This window comes from Schistocerca serialis, chromosome 4 (genome assembly GCF_023864345.2).
Source record: "Schistocerca serialis cubense isolate TAMUIC-IGC-003099 chromosome 4, iqSchSeri2.2, whole genome shotgun sequence".
NCBI classification, from domain to species: Eukaryota; Metazoa; Arthropoda; class Insecta; order Orthoptera; family Acrididae; genus Schistocerca; species Schistocerca serialis.
In genome coordinates, this window is record NC_064641.1 from 874,717,190 (window position 1) to 874,741,271 (window position 24,082).

At 38.0% G+C, this 24,082-nt stretch overlaps 1 protein-coding gene across 7 annotated transcripts in view; it reads right to left on the reverse strand.

The window, feature by feature from the left end:
- Positions 1 to 24,082, reverse strand: part of LOC126473527 (cyclin-dependent kinase 11B) — a 99,683-nt gene that overhangs the window by 27,168 nt on the left and 48,433 nt on the right. For 2 of the 7 annotated variants that reach the window (XR_007586479.1, XM_050100632.1), the window contains exons 4-10: positions 21,089 to 21,447; positions 20,188 to 20,379; positions 12,401 to 12,640; positions 7,464 to 7,746; positions 5,726 to 5,870; positions 4,463 to 4,607; positions 3,547 to 3,776 (exon numbers count right to left, since the gene is read on the reverse strand). Coding sequence is in view for 6 of the 7 variants with exons in the window: in XM_050100632.1 (XP_049956589.1) it covers positions 3,547 to 3,776; positions 4,463 to 4,607; positions 5,726 to 5,870; positions 7,464 to 7,746; positions 12,401 to 12,640; positions 20,188 to 20,379; positions 21,089 to 21,447 (1,594 nt within the window). In the remaining variant the exon portion in view is untranslated. The remainder of the gene's footprint in view (positions 1 to 3,546; positions 3,777 to 4,462; positions 4,608 to 5,725; positions 5,871 to 7,463; positions 7,747 to 12,400; positions 12,641 to 20,187; positions 20,380 to 21,088; positions 21,448 to 24,082) is intronic. The other 5 variants (XM_050100636.1, XM_050100635.1, XM_050100634.1 and 2 more) reach the window with 5 other exon arrangements.

Here is a 24,082-nt window from a genome sequence, read left to right on the forward strand (position 1 = left end):
TTAAAATTGAACAATTCTCTTGCAGACACTATGGGGTTGCTGCACATTAAACCCAATCTTCACTTCATTAGAATTGAACATTAAATGGAAACTGAAGATTTATTTTAGGGGTGTGTAAGTCACCCTTTACGTGGGCTTGCAGCACTTATAGGAAGAGAAATAGCAAGAGATTTACCTTGAAAGGAATAAGGTTAACGAATAACAAGATACTAATTTTATTTTGGTAAAAGTGGGCAAAATGACCTTAGATAATGAACATCTTAATTCTTATTGAATGCTACTAATACTTATTGAAAGAACTGATATAGAAATATATAATCAGACATGTTTTTATTGTACGAAACGAAAAAAGAGTTTGGTCTTACAAGACCTTAAGTTTAGTAGTAACAACAATTTAACAGAAAGTTAAAGATAATAAAATGCATGTAATTAGTTAAGTAAGTTGTATTACGCAACTTCTTTCATCTTAGCAGGGGGGATCTGTCATGTGACATGTTGTTCATGCAGAGTAACATTACATTTCTGCCTCTCAAGCCTATGAAAGATGGTTGTATAAAAACACTGTTTATATAGAATTTAAGTGGAAAACATCCCGCTGTGCACACACTGATTTGATTCATGTGCAGATTGATGGGAGAAGTGTGAGCAAAGCACGATGGCGACTGAGTGTCCCCATCTCAGTGGCAGCATCATGGCTTGGCGGTGTTTTGGAAGGCACAGCACGAGAAGCACTGCTGGCAATGATAACACCCAAAAACAGTTGAAAGAAGCTTAAGAGAATAATATCATTCCATTCGATTATGTTCTGGAGATGATGTTCTGCTCTACAAATTCACAAGAGATTTGCACACCCACTGTGTTAAATGCTAAAATACACTGAAAATTAAATGTATGTGAGTTATTGAAAGACGTTTACTTCATTCAGTAACTCAAATAGTTTGAAGCTCTCTTCCAGCCCTTGACCCTCTGCAGAAGATGACAAAGTCACATGGCAAGAATTGGTGGCTCTGCATAGCATGTCCACTACATCAAGGAATCTGAAGTGAAGCGAGTGCACAAGAAAATAATTAAGGTAATATTATCACTGATAGCAGCAAGGTGACAGATCGTTTGAAAGGTAACACATCATCTTTGTTCAGTTCAGCTACAAAACAGCGATGTTACATTCCAAAACCATAATCAGGATGATGAGTATGTGCAGCTCCCTTAGACCACTAACATAACCGCTAATACACAGCTGACTCCTAAGGTCTACATGTTTTCAATTATTTCAAAGGACTGTCTGACCTTGTGAAGGTCACAATAAATTCAGTTAATTGCATGAGCTATGCTCATGTCAGTTTGGCTTGTCTATAATGTTTGCACTCTGAACAATGATCAACATTATATAACCCTTTTTCACCAAGTCAAATAACACTTCAAATATACCAATGTTACAGTGCTGTGCGCATGTGAATACAGATGGTCAGCAATGCACAGTGGAAGGGAGATGCGTGTCACATGATGCTCTAGCCAATAGCATCACTCTTTGGTATCTGTCTGCAGCATGTGCTTTAGGTTGTGCACAGAAAATTTAGCTTTGATTTTCGTGTTAATTTAGTTATGGTGAGGGTATTTAGCAACTGTAATGTTAATTATGGGTGGCATAAAACAAACATGACATGTTTTTCATTAAAGTGAGAGTCATAGTTTTCCAAGTGAGTAAATTTTTCTAGGTATTGTAAGAAGCAGAAACAGTGGCCTGATGTGGTGCGCACCACAGCTTTGCCAGTTGGCAGTGCACACAAATGGCTGGAACATGCGGCATGAGACAGCAAGCATACTAGTCATGCCGCAAAGTTATTTCCATCCTTCTCTGTGAGGAATGCAGCTGCCTTCTTACATGTACACCACTATAAGAGCTCAAGATTTTTATGCTGAGAATGTGGTTCCTACTCAATCCACAGCAAGGAATCTGATTAGTGTTTGTACTGTCCAAAAACTAGTATGGTGTTTCTGTATCATTTGTTGAGAGATAACACTTAACATTTTCCACTTACTATGCCAGAACAGATGATTTTACTAATAAAGGAATAGGGAAATATTTTCACAACAATAATAATAATAATAATGTGATAACTGCTGTGCTATAACACCACTCCTTTTCAAACTATAAAGGAAGCTGCACAAGCAAATAAACACTTCTGATGGTGTTCCATCAAAGGAGTCATAATTTGTGCTTCACCCAATAAACTATTTAATAAAAGACCACAAACCATTCACCCGATTTGCAATTGTTAAAGGAGGAGGAGGAGGAGGAGGAGATTAGTGTTTAACGTCCAGTCCACAACGAGGTCATTAGAGATGGAGCACAAGCCTGATTAGGGAAGGAAATCGGCCATGCCCTTTCACGGGAACCATCCTGGCATTTGCCTGAAGCGGTTTAGGGAAATCAGGGAAAACCTAAATAAAGATGGCCGGACAAGGGTTTGAACCATCGTCCTCCCGAATGTGAGTCCAGTGTGCTAACCACTGCGCCACCTTGTTCAGTGAAAATGCCAAACAGCTACAATGAGGAGATGGTATTTCAGTCTTTGTGAAGAGCCTAAATCATAAGTACGTGATTGTGATTGCCTCTCAAGGAATCAATTTCTCCTCCTCCTCCCTGGCCTTATACCATATCTTGGATTTGGCTACGTTAGTGGTAGAGGATGGCTGGAGACCATTCCTACAGACAGTTTGAAGTAGATATACAAGCCATGACTGATGCAAACAATGAGATTTTGGAAAATAATTTTTTTCTCCGATGAGCTAACATTTCATGCTCCAGAAAACTGAACCATGATAACTTTTGTACATGGAAACCAAAGAATCCTCATGTTACACACAAAATAAAGAGAAATAGGAAAGGCCAATGTGTGGTGCAAACTTGTGCACAATCGGATCATTGGTCCATTCTTTTTTAGCGAGTCTCCAGGGAATGATGAGGGTTTAATAATACTGCTGTTTAGTCGCGTTTGAACAATAAGAATTGCCTTATTTGTTAATTGACATTTGCATCTCAGTATTTACAGTTCTAACAATGCTTGTTAGAAATGACTGCTTGTTGGTCTAGGTTTGTGAACATTTTTGTTTTCTGTTAATACAGAAGTCATGCCTAGTACCTTATCTGTGGGGAGTTAGTTCTGAAACTTCAACTTGATTCTCTTGTAAAGAAGCGCTAATAACTACATTTTGTGTTTGTAGTTAGGGACCAGGACAAGAAAAGTCTTTGTACATGTCAACCAATCCAAATTAAGTCATAGTCTTCTACCTAAATGATATATGGTCAATAAACATATAAATCCTATACCATGTTCAGTCTACTTTGCAAGCATTCTGTTTCCCCTCGCTACACTCGATATTTCTCTTTCAGTTCTTACATACTACTGTGTCATCCTTTCTTCTGGTGTATTGGGAATACATTTTTGTGTTTCTGTATGCCCACATGTAGTTCATAATTATGATGAGAGCAGTCTACAACATTTGTGATTCGTGTAAGTCATTACACAGCACAGATGTACTAACCTTTGTACACAGTAGTAGTTCCGGTGCTCGATACCAAAGTGTTACAACTACTGGAGTATACGGTTTCAGCGGAGAACCATATTCACGAGCCAAGCCAAAATCGCCAACCTTCAGTATCCCCTTATGGCTCAGTAGTAGATTAGATGTCTTGAGATCACGGTGCAATATCCAGTTGTCATGTAAATGGGCTACTGCACGCAAAAGTTGCTGCATAAGACACTTCACTTCACCTGAAACAGTGTTTAAAATCAACTACACATATCTTCAAAAAAATACAGTACAGTTCAAGTATTTCAGTGTGAAAAGCTAAATCATGAGTACACTGACCAGAAACAATGACTAAAATTTCTCTGGTCTAATTTGGTTGAAAGTACATTATAATGTATATGATTTAAGTGGGGTGAGAGAGAGATAATGATGAATTTTTAATGTAGTAATTTGGTTGAAAGGAAAACAGGATGTGGTAACAGGTGGTCTCAATATGCAAATGAGAAATAGAAAATATCCCAGTTCCCATAACAGTAGAACAATCAGCCTCAAACTATATTTTTTTGGAATTTGCACAGTTTATTATAAGTAATAGAGATGGCATACATTGTTATTTCTTCACAATACACGGAGTATCAAAGTATTTCTGCAGAAAGTATTAGGGTACTTATTGTATCAAAAGAATTAGCATTCCACATAAAAGAAATAAACAAAAACAACATACAGAATGAATTAGGTGAATAAATGATAGGGATAAAATAAATGAAGACCTAACAGTATCAGCCAAAGATGGTCAAAAAATTTCAAACAGCAACGCCATTAATATTTCATAGCTAATGAAAATCCGTCTTGGTCTGTCTCAGATTTCCATTAGCCACAACATACTCTTTACAAAACAAACATAACTATCATAATTGTGAACAATTACCTGGAATAAACACCTGCTTCTTTTGTTTCATGGTCTCCATTAGTGACTTCAAATCATGTTCCACGTAGTCCATAACAATAAAAATTTTATCCATGTTACTGCCCACAACTATTTCACGTACAGTCACTATGTTTGGATGCTGGGCCTAAAAACAAAACAATTAATATTAACCAGGAATATTAATGAAAATTAGCTTTTTTAAATGTCACTGCTTGAAACTAATGAAGGAAATTAGGATTTTTGTTGTACCAAGAATCTGGAATTAAATTTTTGGCACTGTGTGTTAATGTATACTGAGGGTGTTTAAAAACAGATTGAACAGGTGAATTGCAAATGAAAACCACAGGCTACAGCAAAGCTCAGTGAAACTACCATACTTGTCAAAAGATAGTACATTGACAGAATATGCCAAATTTGAGCATAAACGAGATGCACACAATTACAAAAGAAAGTGTTAAACTACACGACAGGAATTATATTTGTTTAAACAATCATCAAACCTATGTCACTGACCTGCAGTTAATGAAACTAATTTCTTTTTCTGTACTTCTTTATCCATCTCCTTTTTTTTTGCTCAATCTTTATTATCTGTGCTATCTCTGAGTAGTTATTACTTTCTTTCTGTTATTTCTTCTACTTTTCTTCCAGTTTCCCCTTTCCGAAGCCCCACTAGTAACTGACTCTGGCTTCACTGAACTCTTTTTGTCATCTTTCCTAACTTCTGTGTAACTGCAACCTCTCTCCCTTTAGCAGCACTGTTCACTAAGGCCTTGCAACTGTGACTGAATACAATGTCATGCATTCTTATCCCAAACACCAACAACAATCTAGTGTGTTGACTAACAATTCAATTTTTACAGTCTATCTTGGCTTTTCCTGTGTGTCAGCCTCACAAGTCAAGTCTTATAGTTTGCTTTGTATTTGTTTGCTTTTCACTCTTTCCCTTTAAGGACTTTGAAATAATTTCACAATTTATCTTCAACATAGTACCTTTACACTTAAAGACACAAGAATGCACAAAACACTAAGTACAATCTAAAAAGGCAAATTTATGCCAGAAAGTTCCTTGACCTTAAACAGTGTTCTTACTCTAGGACACATTTTATCAAAAGGACTGATTTAGTTCTAGTGGACAAGCAATTTACTACTGTAATTACTTGCTTTTCTTTGGAAACTATACAATTGGCTAATAATATTCACTCTTATTGTACTGAGGTAAGGTCTAAGTTATCTTAATGCACAATATTGATTGCATTAACTAACCTTCAGAAGTGTATTAATTTCTCTTAGTGACGTAATTGGAAAACCTTCTTTCTCTTTCTCCATCTTTAATCTTTTCAGTGCTACCACTTCACTGGTTCGTTTATCACGAGCACGATACACTACACCATACGTCCCTTCTTCAATCCTACAAGAAAACATTAATGTAAGATTCATTTATGCAAACAGTACAAATAAAAACAATTGAAAGTTTTCCATTCTGGGCATACTATGGACAGAACTTAAGAATTTTTGTCACCACAATTATGTCATTTGTCAATGTATTAGGTGTTTCCCACAATGACATGGCCAAATCTGCACTGCGACTACTACAGCATTTATATTCACATTTAAATCTTATGACATGTGGTGATTTATCAGGCAGTCCACATTACAGCGGTTGTCGTCCTGGATTGAAGCTTCAGAGACAGACTATCCTACATCCAGTTGTACATGAATCTGCTTATGAACACTCTATTCATGAAACATTTAGTAACTATTACTGGTAAAAATAACATTTTAAAGAAAGAGTAACTATAGACAAGTTTACTAATGTTCAATATACATACTGCTTAAGTTGAAAGGGAAACAGGTTTTCTTTTATTTACATGACGGTAACATGTAGAACTGTGCATTTATGTTTTTTTTGTCATTTACATGGAATCACTAAAGCTTGCGACTATGCAGTGGAATAAAAATTTATGGAGTTTTTGTATCATTGACAGTGACTTTTGGTGGCTATCAACTCATGATAATTTGTATTCTGTTTTCAACATGGTTACATCAATTCTGCAACAAATTAAATGTAACCTGATGAGTCATTCTGAAATAAATATAATACCATTTACAATCTAAACAAATTAATGCATGAACTTCTAATCCAATTATCTTTCTAAATTTGTGTCACAGAGATGTCAACTTAAATTTCTAAAAAAGTTAACCTTCCCTTACTGTTTCTGATATGAGGCCAAACATTTTCCATTTGAATGAATCCATTTCCCTTGCTTTCATCATCTTCCATTACAGATAACAATCTTAATTTTTCTGTTGAACCAGTAGTTTATTTCCAGCATGCCACTTTCCCCCTGCAATTGTGGTCATATTTGTCTCTGCAGATGACATAGGTCTTGAAATGTGGGATCATCATTCACATATCAGTAAGCCACTGATATCAGTAGTTTTCCATTGTGATAGGACTTACACTGGCTGGAAAGTGGGGATATTACATTTTTATTTTGTTTTTAATAATTCCAACTATTGCTGTGAGACGAAAATAGCAATCTGTTGGTGATCTGTTGGTTGCCTCCAAATCATGGAAACAGCTAAAATGTTACATGATCCTTTTACTCAACCAGTTAGTAGTGCTACGTGTCAAACAGCATATGTGAGAAGAAGATTAAACTTTCATGTAAGAGTTGAATATCCATAGCTATAAAAAGGAATTTGTGCTAATTACACAAATACAAGTGCACTGATGGATGTGTTCCTTCATCAGAGTGATTGCATAGTTCCTTAAGAAAGAGCAGTGCATCATTTTGTGAAAGAAAGAAATCCTATTTTTTTCAGAATATGGAACTTAATGTGAAAGTGTTAAGCATTGTAGTACCTTCACTATATGCCCCAACCCTCTTTCCATTAGACAAAATGATGAGAAAAATTTGTGGAAAATAAAAATAAAATTATGCAGCTGAGCACATATTTCAAAACAGTTCAATTTTTTTCTATGTTTTATCATACCAACCTATTTAAACACTGAAACTCTTCCACGTTACGACATCCTTGGATGGCAGGGAGGTATGGGGGCAATTCTTCTTTCAATGCATTCTCGGCCTTCGGCGAATCACTGATGAATGGTATGCCATTCTCATCTGTTTTTGTAGGTTTTTTCTCATTTACTCCAACAGCTGCTGCAGGAGGACTTTCTCTCTCAGGACTATCCCGCTCCCTCTTTACAGATCCAGGACTACCTTCATATTCTTCATTTTCAGTGTGATGTCCACGTGAGTCATCAGTATCAGCAGCTGCTGGTAACAAAAAGAATCCTGAATCAAATTCTGAATCAATACAATCACTGTAACAAACAGAGGGTCTGACAGTTTATCCAGTGACTTAAATTTGAACAATACAAGTTGTGGCATATGGGAAAAACCCATACAAATATGAATTTAATCCCCAAATTTAAACAACAATGACTTAAGTGTCAAATTTCAAATTAGCAATAAGTGGCACAGACGTGTACAAATTCTCCCTCCAGCTTGCCTGCTCCTATCTCCACCGCAACCATTAAAGCACCTCAACCTGTCACAACGGAGACACGAGTACATCTGTATTGAAGCATTGAAGCACAACTGGCCAACATGGGTTCCTGTAAGTCTGGTAAGCTTCACTGACCCATTCAGCCAGCTGCGACTGACAACAGGTTGTGCTATAAAGTCCAATGTGCCTAGTCGGGTATATGTTTGCGTAGGTAGTTTCACTGCAGCTCTTTTATCATAACGGCGGAAGCATCAAAATGAAGAAACTAAACTTAAGGGACATTGAGAAGAAATCAAGATTTCAGGAATATATACCAGTCATGAAACAGAATGCATGTGTTTAAGAAGTTACTTAACACGTATCCAGGAACCTCGAATATGTTATGACATGTTTGTGAATTTGTCCAGTAATTCCTCACTACATAAATACTTTGAAAGAGGAAAAAGACTTAGTGGTTGACAAGAGTGTGGAAATGTGTGCTAAGGATTTGATGTCATTTAGCAGCATATAGGCTTTCTAAATTTAGGGCAAACATTGACTGAAACAGGAAACAATATGGCACAGTGGATATTAAAAACCAAGTTCTGGTGGTGTGTAACATAGTGTGAAGAAAGCTTAGTATGAAAAAAAAGTTTCTTCTTTCAGACACATACATTCTGATTAACATAATAGGAAAAATGAGCTTCATGATATCTACAATTCATTTGGGGAATGAGACTGAACTATCGCGGGCACTTAGAATGGATTAGTGAACCCACAATACACATTATGGAAAGAGTAATTAAAATTGGTAAAACTAGGGTAATATTCGACTGAAACACACTAAGGTACGCAGAATCAAACAATGGAAAATCCAGGATGGAATGTAACAATATTAGAGAAGGAAAGTTGCTACTCACCATATTGCGGAGATGCTGAGTCGCGATAGGCATAACAAAAAGATTCACACAATTATAGCTTTCGGCTATCAAGGCCTTTGTCAGCAATACACACACGCACACACACACACGTTCGCCTGCAAACGCAACTGCAACCAGTGTGGTTTCAGTTATCTGAGACTACAGACGTATGTGCAGTTGCGTTTGCGTTTGTGTGTGTGTGTGTGTGTGTGTGTGTGTGTGTGTGTGTGTGTGTGTGAGATTGTGCACGCGGACGCGCCCTTGTGTGTTTGTGTCTATTGCTGACAAAGGCCTTAATGGCTGAAAGCTATTATTGTGTGAATCTTTTTGTTGTGCCTATCGTGACTCAGCATCTCCGCTATATGGTGAGTAGCAACTTTCCTTCTCTAATAAGATTTGTAGAAACTAGACTTCCAAAATCTTACTTTAGTTTCCATTGCAGTGTAATAGACATCTTCAGGTTCTTAGTTGTAAAGGATCTCAACTTTCAGATATGCTTCTAATGAATACAAAAACAGGTATCAGAGGCCACCTGATGATGATTCGATTTGAGAATAGTGAGTACTAGCTGAAAGAGGGTGTAGCTGCAGAGAAAACCATTCATATTGAAATAAATAAATAAGCTCAAAATACACCAAAATGGAAAAAATGACAAATAAATCCATCATTTTCCAGCCTACAATAACTCTAAATGAATATATATGTCACTGAGCCTCATCCTGTGATAGTCAGGTAAGAAAATACTTTTCATCAACTTCCGAAGCCATCTCACAACACTATAATGAAAGAGTACTGAATAAACTGCTACATGGAGCGATACATAGAGGACTGTAGTCTACTGCTGAATTCTTCACTTACTACTTGTTCTTCAAATTCTTTAAGAACACTTTTGTGAAACTGTTTCTATCTATATTCAAACATCTGCCTGTTCAGGTTTTTCAACATTTCTGAGATGCTATCCCACAAGTCAAACAAATCTGTGCTACGCTTCTTTGTATCCATTCAATGTTTCTTGTTAGACTTATTTAATATGAGTCCTACATACTAAAGGAATTTCTAGGATGGGACACGCAAATGTTTTATAAGCAATCTCTTAAGTAGACTGGCTGCATTTTCCTACTATCCTACCAAGGAGCCAAGTCTGCTACCTTGTTTACCAGCGACTGAGCATATGTGGTCAACCCATTTCATATCCTCAAAACTGTTATACCAACATATTTGCTGAGGTTGACTGATTGCAATCATAGGGTATGATGTTTGTGTGTTTTGTGAGGTGTTCAATTTTTGAACATTTTAAACAAGTTGCAATCATTGGACCACTTTGACAGCTTATCAAGATTTGACTAGATATCCACTAACTTTTCTCAGGTATTACTTAATTGTACACAACAACATGATCTGTGAAAAGTCTGAGGTTACTAATAATATTTTCTCCCATGCATTAATATACAACATGATCAGTAAGGGTCCGAACACACTTCTCTGTGCCATGCCTGAAGGAATTTCAACAGTTTTCTATGGCTCTTAATCCAACATAATGTGTTGTGTCCTCCCTGCCAAAAAAACTTTTATTAATATGTGTTGGAATGATACCAAGTGAAATGCTTTTCCGAAGTCAGGAATAACTATGTCGACCTGATTACCTTGGATCACGGCTTTCAGAACCAAAACAATGTGAATTCAATTTTGCACGATCAATGTTTTTAAATCAGTGCTGGCTGGAATGACGGAAATAATTTTGTTTGCAATACCTCATTACAGCTGAGCTCATAATATGTTCTCAGAGCCTGTAACAGATGGATGTTGATTGTATGGTACAATAGTGCGTCACTACTGCTATTCCTCCTGGGTAGGTGTGACCATTGCTTTCTTCCAACCAATGGGCACAATATTTTGTTCAAGAAGTCTATGGGATACTTTAGCTGAAAGGGAGTCTAACTCAGGTGCAAATTGCTTATGGAATCTGATATAGTTTTCATCAGACTCTGGGGTCATTTCTAGTTTAAGTGGTTTCAGTGACATAAATATCTATAAAATTAATCCTCACAGTGATGTGAGAATTAGAATGGAGCAGTACTACTGGAAGTTCCTTTGTAAAGGAACTTTTGAAACAGTTCAGTATTTCTGATTTTGCTTTCCTACCCTCAATTTCAGTTTCTGTACTACTGACAACCGTTACAACGACCAGGATTTCTGTGAATCTTACGAGAGGTCCAAATATGTCTCATTTTGAATCTATCTATAGGCCTACGCATTGTTTTACATCCATTTTTCGGTAACCACTGTTTCTTGAGATGATCCTTTATAGACTGTATTCCATGGAGGGTCTTTTCCATTGTGAATTGTTTACTACATACAAATCTATCCAGTACTTGGTAAACTACTACTATAAACTCCAGCCACAGTGTCTATGTGCTTACGGCCAGAGCTAAACATTTTGAGTTCTTCCTTGATATGACACTACCGTATCTAGTTTACTGAACTTTTAAATCTTTCTACTTGTTTTAAATGCCTTTGTAATTTTGTAATCATTGTTACTAAAACTGCATCGTAATTACAGAGGCTAATTTTAATGTAGGAATCTTCAACAAGATGATCATTTATTTGTTGCAGTTAAAACTAATATATTTCTGTCATGAGTGCACTTCCAAACTATCTGTTCTAGGTAGCTTTCAGAGAGAGTATTTAGTGATTTATTGTTCTCCCCAAGTTGTGTTACTGTTTCAAAGACAGCTTTGATGTCAACTGTGTATGCAGCTTTGTTTTCTGAAACTATCGCAAGTACATCCAAAACAATGTATGATAAATGACAATAAAGACAATGTTTTTGTACTGAGAGGTGCAATTTGCTAACAACAATTTTGAGTTTTTGATACAATAAAATTTGTAAACTATGAAAGACATAAATATTCAGTCATGCAATAAGTTTACACTGAGAAATATCCCCTTTATCTATGATCAGTTAAGAAAAAAACATAAAATAGTTTGCAAATGCAGAATATGCTATCTACATCAAACAAATAGTCATTTAACTGCATCAGGAAGTTGAATAAATTATTAAATTGTGAAACATGAAGTGATTAATAAAAAAACTATACAGAAAAAGCAAATCATTCTACCGTTCAAATTTTCACAACACAGTGGCAGCACCACAGATACAGTAATTAATTATCTATTCCCTAATTTTATAATTAGCATCATCCACGAACAGCATTAACTGTCCCTGTATTGACTGACCAAATGCAACAGGCATGAAACTCCATCCCACAAACTGACATCTGGCACCTGTACAATACGATGCATGCACATTTGTATGCTTATATTGATATTCTGGCGATTACTAATGTACCACACATTTTGCATTTGCAATGACTTATCTCACACTTACACTAACCTGTGGCCTTGCAATGTCTTTACATATACTACCTAAACAAATTTATTCCCGAAATTTCATTACTCTACATTCATTATTTTTTGATGTCGCTATTTTTTTCCATCAATATATTTACTAAGTGATACAAACCTGCTCCATCATCATCTGACCCAGAACTCGTTTCACTGTCTTCTTCCTCATCATCATCATCTTCTTCTTCTTCTACATCACTTGAAGCTTCCTCACCTCCACTCGACACTTCTTCTACTACTATATCACCTTCTCCTGCGGAAACATTTGCACCTGAGTTTGTCTCCATTCTTTCTTCTTGTGAACCATCTGAATCATCTGACAGAGTAACCACCATAAGTTCATCTTTACCAAGTACATCTGCGAAATGAGAGCTAATGAAGGACAAGATTTAAGTTATTTTAATATAATGTCACACAAAAACATTGAGAAGACAGCAATGTATTTCAACAGACATTGCACACTAAGCAATACACCTAAAAAATGCAAAAATGGTTAATTAGGTGAGCTACTTTATATCGATGCTTTTAAGCATAGTATGCATCAGATACCTGTTAAATCATTCTGCACAGCTAAAAATTTTGTTTCTGTGTGGATCCAGAGCCTCTAAATATTTTACAAATGAAAATATGGTCCACTGTAGGCTGTATATTAACCGTCTTTATTTAATCTATATAATTAATTTGTCTCAACTTTGCATCATTTTCGAGCACACAAGTTTTTCAAGCACATCACATTTTACAATGTGAAAGTAACGGACTAATCTTGCAAATATATGGCCACACACCATAATCCATAAATACATGTGGACAGGGTCCAGATCATAATACTACACTATCATGTCACATAATACTAACTGTATTATGATCTGGACTCTGCCCTCATGTATTTATGGATTATTGCATGTGACCATATATGTGCAAGATGAATGTGTTACCCATACAATGTAAAATGTGATGTATGTAAGTTGATATCATGCAAGTGCTTGAAAATGATGCAAAGTCAAAATAAGCTAATTTCACAAATTAAATAAAGAACCTGAATAGATTGCCCACAACGGACCATATTTTCATTTGTAAATTTCTCTACTTCACTGAGCAATTCCTATAGCAACTTGGTGCAACATAATGCTGTATTTGTAACCCAAGACAAAAATCACAATGTATCATGCAGTCAGATAATCAAAATGAAACATTTTATTTTCCTTCTTCTACATGAACAAGAATGCATGTTGTTGAATCATAAGAAGAATTAAAGACTGTTTTCACTGAATGAGAAGAAGAAGAAGAAGAAGAAGAAGAAGAAGAAGGACGAGGAGGAGGAGGAGGACTGGTAGTGCAAACATTTCTCCTGCAACTAGTTTCTATTTTTCATTAAACAGTACCTCTCATTTTATGCACATATGAAAGACAAGAACTTTACAATGACTGTGGTATGTATTTACAAGGACACTTCAATTTTTAGCAGTTTTGCGACAAAGTATACATCAGAACTGTTCGAAGATGTCCTACTTTTATGAAATGTCACAAATTATCTTAACCCAGGTGTCATGGAGAAGAGACAGCTTGCCACTGCTGTGAGCTTCAGAGTTGTATAACAGTCTAAACAAATATTTATTAGTTAGTAACTTTTGTAGTTAAAAGAATATTAAATTAACAATATGTTACAAATGAGACTGCATCTCTATTTTGAACTAAGGTTCCCAAATATTAAGTTTGTATGACTGACTGTTAATTCTGCAATTCTCGGCACAAGATTAGTTTTTCCTCTTGTCTTGTTTGCCAGCCTAGATTGAAATGTGGCACACTTGGTACCTTTCAAAACTTTCTTAACCAACTAGCACTGAAAAATCTCTAAATTTCAAACATGCTATTACATACAACCATTTTTCTTATATCACACCTCACAAATTTCAAAATTAAATCACAAATCAGAAATAAATTCACAACAGCAACATATTGTTGCTGGTGGTATGTATAGCTGCACCGTCACGAGAGAATGCTATGTGGCCCCTTCATACCTTTGAGTATGGGGAAAAAAAAAAAAAAATCTTCCAACCGTGTTTCACACATGAAGACTTTTTTAGAAGAGTAAATTCATGTTAAAAGTCTAAGATCTCAGAAAATTAACCAAGAACAAACAAAGTATTATAACATCAACCTGTCTATCTAAAACGAAAAAGATACAAAGAATAGAAAACAAATTTATTATTGACTATTATTTTTTAAAACTTCAATGCACTTATCCAATGGTCACTTACATTTACAGCTTCTTTGGATTTTATCTGCCGAATCTTCTGAACAGTTACATGTTGTCCCTATTAACGTGCATATCATGAGAAACATTTTTAACTTGGAAGATTTAAAATGAAACTAAACTGAGGGAAAGAAATATTTGACAGACATACAAACATTTGTGAAACTTGAGCTTCTCATTGAGTACTGAATATTGAAATAACTTACAAGAATGCAGACAAGTAACATCCTTGACAGCCATGGATATTTCGACAGGTGAATATCCCACCATTTTCAAGGCACAAATGCATGATATATTGCTGTGCATGGCAATTTATGACATTGGTGGGCAGGGTTGTTCTAATATTGAAACCAAAAGGAAGTGTAAGCAGAAAAACAACTTGCACTGCCAAACAACCAAAGACGACCAATGTCAGGCTAACTGAAAATGAAATGTTAATCAGCAACAGGCGGGTAAGTACTGCTAACTCCGCCTCAACTATAAATACGAGGGGGGGGGGGGGGGGGGACCCAAAAGTAATGGGAATTGGGCTGCGGTGAGGAGGGAGAGTGTGGGAACACAATGTTTGTCCAGGTGTCTGTTACGGTCATGCCACCTGAGACAGCGTGCGAAGTTGTGTCGCTGTGAATGCATCAATTCGCTCACGAGAGTTTTTTAGGAAAACAACTTTCCATTTCGGTGAAAACGTGATGGAAGATTGTCGAGAGCAATGCGCGGCTGTGAAATTTTGTTTCCTGTTGAGGAAATCGGCCCCAAAACTATTGTAATGCTTAAGACTGCTTTGGGAATGCTGCCCTAAGTACAACCACAGTCTACCGGTTTTCATGTTTTAAAAATGGAAATATGTCAATTGAAGACCAACCACATTCAGCATGCTCTTCAACATCAAGAAGTGATGAAAATGTCAACAAAATCAATGCCTTTGTTCATGAAGACCGTTGTCAAACCGCTGATCAACTCTGTGAGATGTCCGGAATATCATAGAGTTCAATTCAGAGAATTTTATCCAAAGATTTGCACATGGGAACAGTTGCAGTCAAATTTGTCCCTCGCCTTCTCAGAGACAGGCAAAGGGAGCTTCGACTTCAGGCATGTTTTGAGCTTCAAAATCAGCTTAAAAAAGAACCCTGAATTTTTTTCCAAGGTGGTTACTGGTGATGAATTGTGGTGCTATGGATATGATCCTGAAATAAATCAGCATTCAAAGCCAGTGGAAGACAAGTGGCTCTCCTTGTCCCAAAAAAAGCTCACTAAGTGATATGAAACATTGAGACAATTTTCATTTGTTTCTTCGATTGAAGAGGTGTTGTGCATGTGGATTTGGTTCCCCTGGGTCAGACCGTCAACCAGGAGTTCTACTTGGAGGTTTTAAAAGGACTGAGGGAGAGTATCTGGAAGAAAAGGGCAGACCTTTGGAACACACACAACTGGTTTCCCCATCATGACAACGTGATGGCCCACACCGTCCTCTCCATAAATCAGTTTCTGACACCGATTGTCCGCCCCTTTTACTCACTGTATCTAGTCCCAGTGATTTCTTTTTATTCCCCAGACTCAAAAGGGACATGAAAGGAATGCATTTTGCCACTGTGGAGGAGGTAAAACAAAAAACACTAAGGCATAAAGAGCATACTGATAAGTGAATTTAAAAACTGTTATGACAATGGAGGGATCATTTGAAGATGTGCGTTGTGGTCAATGAAGAATACTTTGAAGGTGATCAAAATTTGGTGTAAAAATATTAAGAAATAAAGAGGTTATGACAAATTTCCCACTCCCTTTTTTTTTTTTTTAAATCCCCCCTCGTATTTGTTGTCAAGGATATTGGTTGCATTACCATAAGTTATTTGAACACTGAATACATGCCATGAGAAGCTCGAGTTCACATTGCTTACCTCTGCATGAGGAAGTTTATCATCACTTGCAGAAGTTACATATGCAATGCTTTGCAGTAGAAGTGTGAGACTGCAATGAGAACTTTCATTTTTGTTATAGTGTCAAGACCATAATACTGTTTTACCAGAGTAAAATTCTTTACATTAATTCTCCTCTCCAGCTGACAATCACATCAAGGAATACGTCAGTTTGGTTCTTGCTGATGAGATGATCTGATATACTCACAGATAGGTGGATTTAATTTCTAAAGAATTATTTCAGCTTCACTTGAGGATTGCTTGAACAATATTGATATTTTCTTGGGATTGGCTAGACACTGCTTCTTGGCCCCAGCATCACTTGGAACCTTACATCTCAACTTTTATTGATGAATTTCATCAAGAAATCTTTTGTTAATGTAGCTTGATCTGTCCTAGGGACAACGGGTACTTGCCAGTAATGATTTTGTAAGGAGAGAAGCATGTCATGTGTTGATGAGGACACATTTGCCCAAAAAGTGATATTACAGCAGCAGAGAGACCTGCTATGTGTTCCCTCAGGCAAATCCTGGCATTGTTATCTTACCTGCTGGCACGGGAAATGCAACACTTGTGTTGGGATAAGTGGGGTTATGTTCAGATAATACAATGTTAAACTATCTGATCCCGCATTTAGCATTCAGTGTTGACATGACGAAAGGGCTGCAGAGGCAGACTAACATCCTCCCTGAAAAGAAGTTTCTCCTCAGAGAATATACAAAGAGTCTTAATTCTTATTATGATGTCACAACCTAAATTATACAGCCTCTCAAAGATACACAAGGAAGGGATTCCTTTTAGGCCAATAGTCAGTAACACAGAAGCTCCAAGAAATTATGTAGCAAGATACCTTGTTACGCTGTTGACAACTGGTAGGTTAGTGTCCACATCACATTAGAAATTTGGCCGATTTTGTAAGTAAATTAGGGAGACTGCCCATGTGCGTCCTTGACATTCTAATAAGTTTTGATGTGGCCTCTCCCTTCACTCACATTCCTCTGTGTTGACTTCCACTTAGGTTTTATTCAGTGACCAGTGCTAACTGCAGACAGATGGAGACCCATGTTACCTTCTGTTGCCAATATTTTTATGGAAGGTTTGAGGAACGTGTCTGGCAGTTGAATATGTTGAAACCTGCCTGTTATTTGACCTCGTGGCATTGACAATTTTCATACCTTTTTCAAAGATCTCAGTTAAAGCCACTAAAATATTCATTTCGCTATGGAATTTGGAAATGACGAATGCCTTCACATCCTTGAAGTGGTGGTCATTGGAATATGCTGTTTATAAGAAGCCAATCTGCACTGATACGTATTTTCAGGCTCATAGTTGTCACAATCCATGCCAGCAAGAAGGGGTAGTCCCTGTCTCGACTCATAGGGTGCATATTATCTAAAACCCGGAAAGTTTGTCAGTCGAATTAGGCCAAGTTTTCAATCAATACGTCTACTAAAGGAAACATGTTTTAAGGATATGTATTCTGGTTTGTCACTGGAGTGAATTGCCTGGCAGGCAGGACAAAGCATTTTATCCTGGATGAACAGCCCTTCAAAGAAGAAGAAGCAATAGTAGATGTGTCATAAGAAAATGTACAGACCCGTCACCATAACTGTAACACAAGCAGCAGTTGGAAACTCGAGACTTTTGCAGGTGAAGCAGTTACTTATGATACAATATCCTGTAGAAACACCAGTAACACCCAATTGGAGCTAGATAAAACGCTGTCTTGGAGTAAAGACAGACATTTAGCTATTGAGACAGAGAAATTTTGAGGTGGGTACTTCAGGAAAATATGTGATTAATGAAAATACACGATTAAGTGGTCACAATTAATTACACCTGAGAGTAACAAAGAGTATGGATATAAAGTTCAACAATTGCCGACACTAAAGAGTTGGGAAAGTTGGCTTTGGTTTATTGGTACAATGTGGATATTGGTCTATGAACTGCTTATAAAACACATGTATGGCTTATACAGGAATAGATTGGGCTAGCAAAAAACATACAGAGTATATGAAGAGCAATGCAGATGGTGACAGTGTTATTTGGATCACAGGAGAGTGTCATAGCAATGCTGAAAAACCTCAACTACTGTTAACTCTGAAGGAAGATGTCTAACATCTAGTAAAAAACTACGTGGAAAATATCAAAAACCAATTTTTAGGATAGAATTTGTGAACATTTTTTACCACTTGACTTATTGTCCCCCCCCCCCGCAGAGCCTATGAAGATGAAATTTGTAATAAAAACTTGTAGAGATACCTTAGCATGCTTTAATCACCCACTCCATCCATAAATGGAATGCAAAGATACATTAATGTGTCATACAGTGAAAAGTATCCTCTGCACTGCACTTAACAGTGATTCAAAGAGAATAACTCTTGATCCGTAGATTCTGAAATGTTGCACTCTGTCCCCATCCTCCACCAGCATTTATTGGTATATTATTTGCCTAAGATGTAAAAAAAGAAAAGTTCTCCGTCTTCAGGCCACGAGTGGCCTACCGGGACCATCCGACCGCCGTGTCATCCTCCGTGGAGGATGCGGATAGGAGGGGCGTGGGGTCAACACACCGCTCTCCCTGTCATAAAATGGTATTCTTGACCGAAGCCACTACTATTCAGTCGAGTAGCTCCTCAATTGGCATCACAAGGCTGAGTGCACACCGAAAAATGGCAACGGTGCATGGGGGCCTGGATGGTCACCGATCCAAGTGCCGACCATGCTCGATAGCGCTTAACTTCGGTGATCTCGCGGGAACCGGTGTAACCACTGCGGCAAGGCCGTTCCCACATTTGCCTAAGATGTACATAATATTTTTGTCTGAAGCTAATGGAGAGTTTCAGGTGCCGGTTAATATTTTTAATATGTAGATATAAGTGGTTTTAGGGGGATAGAATGAATTGCCTGTAGTTGCCTTCAAAAGATAAATTTAGGTATTGCCAATAGACAAACACAAAAGTACAAAATGCCTATCCCAGCTTTTGGTACTACTGAATCTTTAGCTCTCCTTGTCCTCACAACAGATGAGTCCATCTCACCCTGAGAAACCCGTCCTCCTTTTATAACCTTTCCCAGCCCATCCTCCTTTCCTCTCTCTGGAAGAAATTAATAGCTCTGAAAATTGGATAGTTTTTTGTACTTTTATTTGTGTGTATCAACAGTGCTGGAGGGTCATCTCCTGGCCATCCATTCTGCCTCCTTGTCACTTCTCTAGTAATTTTTCCTTTCGATGTGAATGTTATACTTGGATTACCAACACAGAAAAAAAGGACAGATTAGCAGATAGATAAATAAAGAGATCAGATTCTTACGATCAGTCTAAGAGATGTTCTACAACTGTTGCTGCTGCAAGCACCACGTGCAGCAGTTCAGAGGTAGCATTAGTCAATTGCAACTGTCAAATGGTTATTTTGGGTGGCAACAACCTTTTCCCAAACTGAAGGTGTATTATTCCATTCATTTGTAAGCAGGAGCTAGCATAGGTTACAGAAACCCAGTACCAAATGTGACATATGTTTTCCACAGTAGAAACATGAGAGAAAGACACTCAAACAACTGAACTTCACTGTTATTCGTGAAAGAAAACAATCCTCCTACTCATTAGGCTGGTGAGAATGTGACAGCGGAAAAGCCAGGCATCAGAAAGCTGTCCTTCATTTACAAGAAAGAAAAGGGTTTAATTCATGGCTAGTTAATTAGCATCAGCTAACAGAATGTTTCCAATAAATTCTGTACCTTCACCATCAGATTCACTTTGTTGTTCACCACTTTCCAGCTTTCGTCTCTTTCGCTCACGGCTCTCACTTCGCTCTCCCTTCATGCTGACCTCGTGTAAGGTACGTTCTTTTTCTTTCTCTAAGTGGCGTCGCTCTCGTCTGGCTTCTAGTTCTCTCCTGTATACCTCTTTCTGGCGAACCATTTCCCGGTCTGTAAACACATAACACAGTGCAATCTTTAACCTCACCGGAATACCATGATAATTCAATTTAAAACACCCCAGCTATCTGATTGAGGTAACAATACAGGCAAATAAAAGAGAAAAATTCACTGACAAAGAGGAAACCATATGGTCGAGCCTTTTCTATGATGAAAGAAATTATCAGGCAACAGATACTCAGAGGAAGGCAAATCATTTCAACATTTCAAACACCACTAGGAGAGAGATATGGGTACGTCAAGATAAAATATGAAATTTCTACCTTCTTTCTTTAGGAATACGTACTACCAACTCCGTTTTGGTATATTTTGAGGAATGTATTGCCCATGATCTTGATGAAAGAACCAGTTTGCCATTCCCTAAGAGTGATTAGGAAAATCCATAGAGATTATAATAAGAATTGCCAAAACCAGGATTTTACCCTGGTATTTGCTGAATGTGCGTCCAGTTTCTGACAGACACACCAAGTCACTTGACACAGTATCAAAGATCCAGAATAATGAACTTTTACAACATCCAATTGATCTGAAAGCTTAAATTTTCACAAAGCTTTAAAATAGAGACAAATCAACAAAATACACCATCATATTTTCCACCTTATCAACAAAGCCACCCAATAAGTTAATGGTACCAATGGTCTCCATCAATTTAGCATTCACTAGAGTATTTAAATTCAGTTCATTATCATTAAAGCATTACCTGCTTCCAAAAGCCGTTCTTTCCTTAACTCTTTTTCGAGTCTCTCTGCTTTTTCCCGTGCTGTCTCATGTCTAACTGGTGGTGGTGGCGGTTGTTGCTGCATCTGTTGTTGGTGTTGCTGCATCATCATATCCTGTTGTTGTTGCTGTGAGCGTCGACTTCGTTGATCCATCTTAATTCTTCTATCAGAGCTTTCCTGGGCCCTTCTTTTATCCAAAAGACGTTCTCGCAGATCCTCCAACATACGGTCTCCCCTCTCCTGCTGCTGCTGTTTACTACTGCTGCTGCTACCACCTCCTCTTCCATCAGAAGAACGCTTTGACTCACCACGACTGGTCGGCATCTGTTCTCGTCTCTCTCTGCAAAAGTGACGGAAGTAATGTTAGTTTGCTTCTCATCTGACAGTACCGGAGATTATTGTACATTACTGTACCACTTGGGCTCATATCCTCTTTTTTTAAAAATACTAACAATAAACTCAATTTAGTTACCACAGATCAAAGAAGAGCACATAACAATACTGCTCATAAACTGGCCAGGTCTGATATTTCCGTCATTTGCAATTTGTACGAACTGCACTATTTCTGCACATGCCAACTCACCACATACCAGATAATTAATCACCTCTCCAAATCTAAAAATATTATCATACAAGGCACAGTTTGTCCACCCATAAAATGATCATTCTAGCAGACTAAGTCCAGTGTCTATAAGAAAACACAACGGTTCATCATTAGCGTCACGGACCCCAATAAATTTCATTAACAAAAGCACTCAAGATTTCTTCAAATTCTTTATACGTCTCACAAAACATCTGTATTCCAAGAGAAACTTGTCCAACACCATAAAAACAATGCTCAACTGTAAACCAAACAAACGACTGCCTATGGCTGACATATGATTTATGACACCCATGTATGAAGAAGACTGTTCAACAAAACATACAGCCATGTGATCACTTCTGAAAACTGTTGTTTATATCAATTGTTGCACAATTTAATACATGTATTAAAAGTTACGTGGTTTACCTTTGCATTCATACTACATTCAACCATATCTCAATACTAGATTGAAAATGTTAGAGCAGATGTTAGGTGCTAGTGAAAATTTTAAAAATGATAATATGAAGGGCTCTATAACAAAATTTAGTTCGTCAGTAAAATTCCCGGAGTCCCACGACACACAAATAAAGTTCACTTAGATAATATTTGCCATCCTTACAGACAATTATTCTAACTGTACCCTGGCACAGAGTGGGACTGTCTTACACAAGCTCATCCCTTTATGTACTCATAGTATTTCAACATCAAAGCATGTTTAAATCACCTGTGGCTTTTCTATTAGCCAGACCCTATCTCATGTGTATCAATTTGTTACCTAAAACTTAAAATGTCTTCTCTCCTATTTCCAATCACAATTTTGCTTTCTATATCTACATATACACTCTCATGCTCATAAATTAAGGATAATTGCAGAATGTGGTGTCACAAAATGTGGCACTACACAAAACTGGTGCTAATAGCATAGGCACATAGGGAACACACATGACACAGATCTGTAAGTCCACAGTATTGGTAATAAGTTGAGAAAACTGTCCCGAAACACGTGCTACAAAACGCCACTGTTTCCTGTGCATGTACCCCAACATCAATATGTGATGCACACGTACACAGGCCACAAAACGGGTTGGCATACTCTGGATCAGGGGGTTGAGCAGCTGCTGGGGTACAGCCTCCCATTCTTGCACCAGTGCCTGTCGGAGTTTCTGAAGTGTCGTAGGGGTCTGAAAACGTGCAGCGACGCGTCGACCGAGAGCATCCCAGACATGCTCGTTGGGTTTAGGTCTGTAGAACAGGCAGGCAACTCCATTTGCCTAATATCTTCTGTTTCAAGGTACTCCTCCACGATGGCAGCTCAGTGGGGCCGTGTGTTATAATCCATCAGGAGGAAGGTGGGACCCGCGGCACCCCTGACAAAGTGGACATACTGGTGCAAAATGACATCCTGATACACCTAACCTGTTACAGTTCCTCTGTCAAAGACATTCAGGGGTGTACGTGCACCAATCATCATAATAACCTCCATACATGTCTCTTTCAAGGACATCAAGGGGTTGGAATCTGGTTCCTAGTTCACGCCAGACGAAAACCCAGCGAGAATCACTGTTCAGACTATACTTGGACCCGTCCATGAACATAACCTGGGACCACTGTCTCCAATGACCACGTACTGTGTTCTTGACACCAGGCTTTAAGGGCTCTCCTGTGACCAGGGGTCAGTGGATTGCACCTTGCAGGTCTCCAGGCAAATAAACCATGTCTGTTCAGTCGTCTGTAGACTGTGTGTCCAGGGACAACTGTTTCAGTGCCTGCAGTAAGGTCCCAAGCAAGGCTACCTGCAGTACTCCGTGGCTGTCTGCAGGCACTGATGGTGAGGTAACGGCCTTGTTCACTGTGGAGGTCCCGTACTGTAGCACCTGGACACGTTTCCTGTCTGCTGGAATCATTGCCATAATCTTGAGATCACACTTCGTGGCACATGGAGGGCCCGTGCTAAGACCTGCTGTGTTTGGCCAGCCTCCAGTCGCCCTAGTACTCTACCCCTCATAATGTCATCAATATGTGTTCTTTGAGCCATTTTCAACACACAGTCACCATTAGCACAACTGAAAATGTCTGCACACTTACTCGCTGCACCGTGCTGTGACATGCACCCATACACCTCTGCGTATGTGGACTGCTGCCAGCGCCACCATGTAACGACCGCAGGTCAAATGCACCGCATGGTCATACCCCGAGGTGATTTGAACCCCCAAACCACCCACCAGAGTGTTGTTTCACCACATATCAGCATTATCCTTAATTTATGAGCATGAGTGTACTTCACAAGCCTCTGTACATTGGAGGCTTACTGTTATTACTGTTGATCTGATTTAGGGTATGTCACATCATAGTCTTTCGTGATCCTATTAAAATATAACACACACACACACAC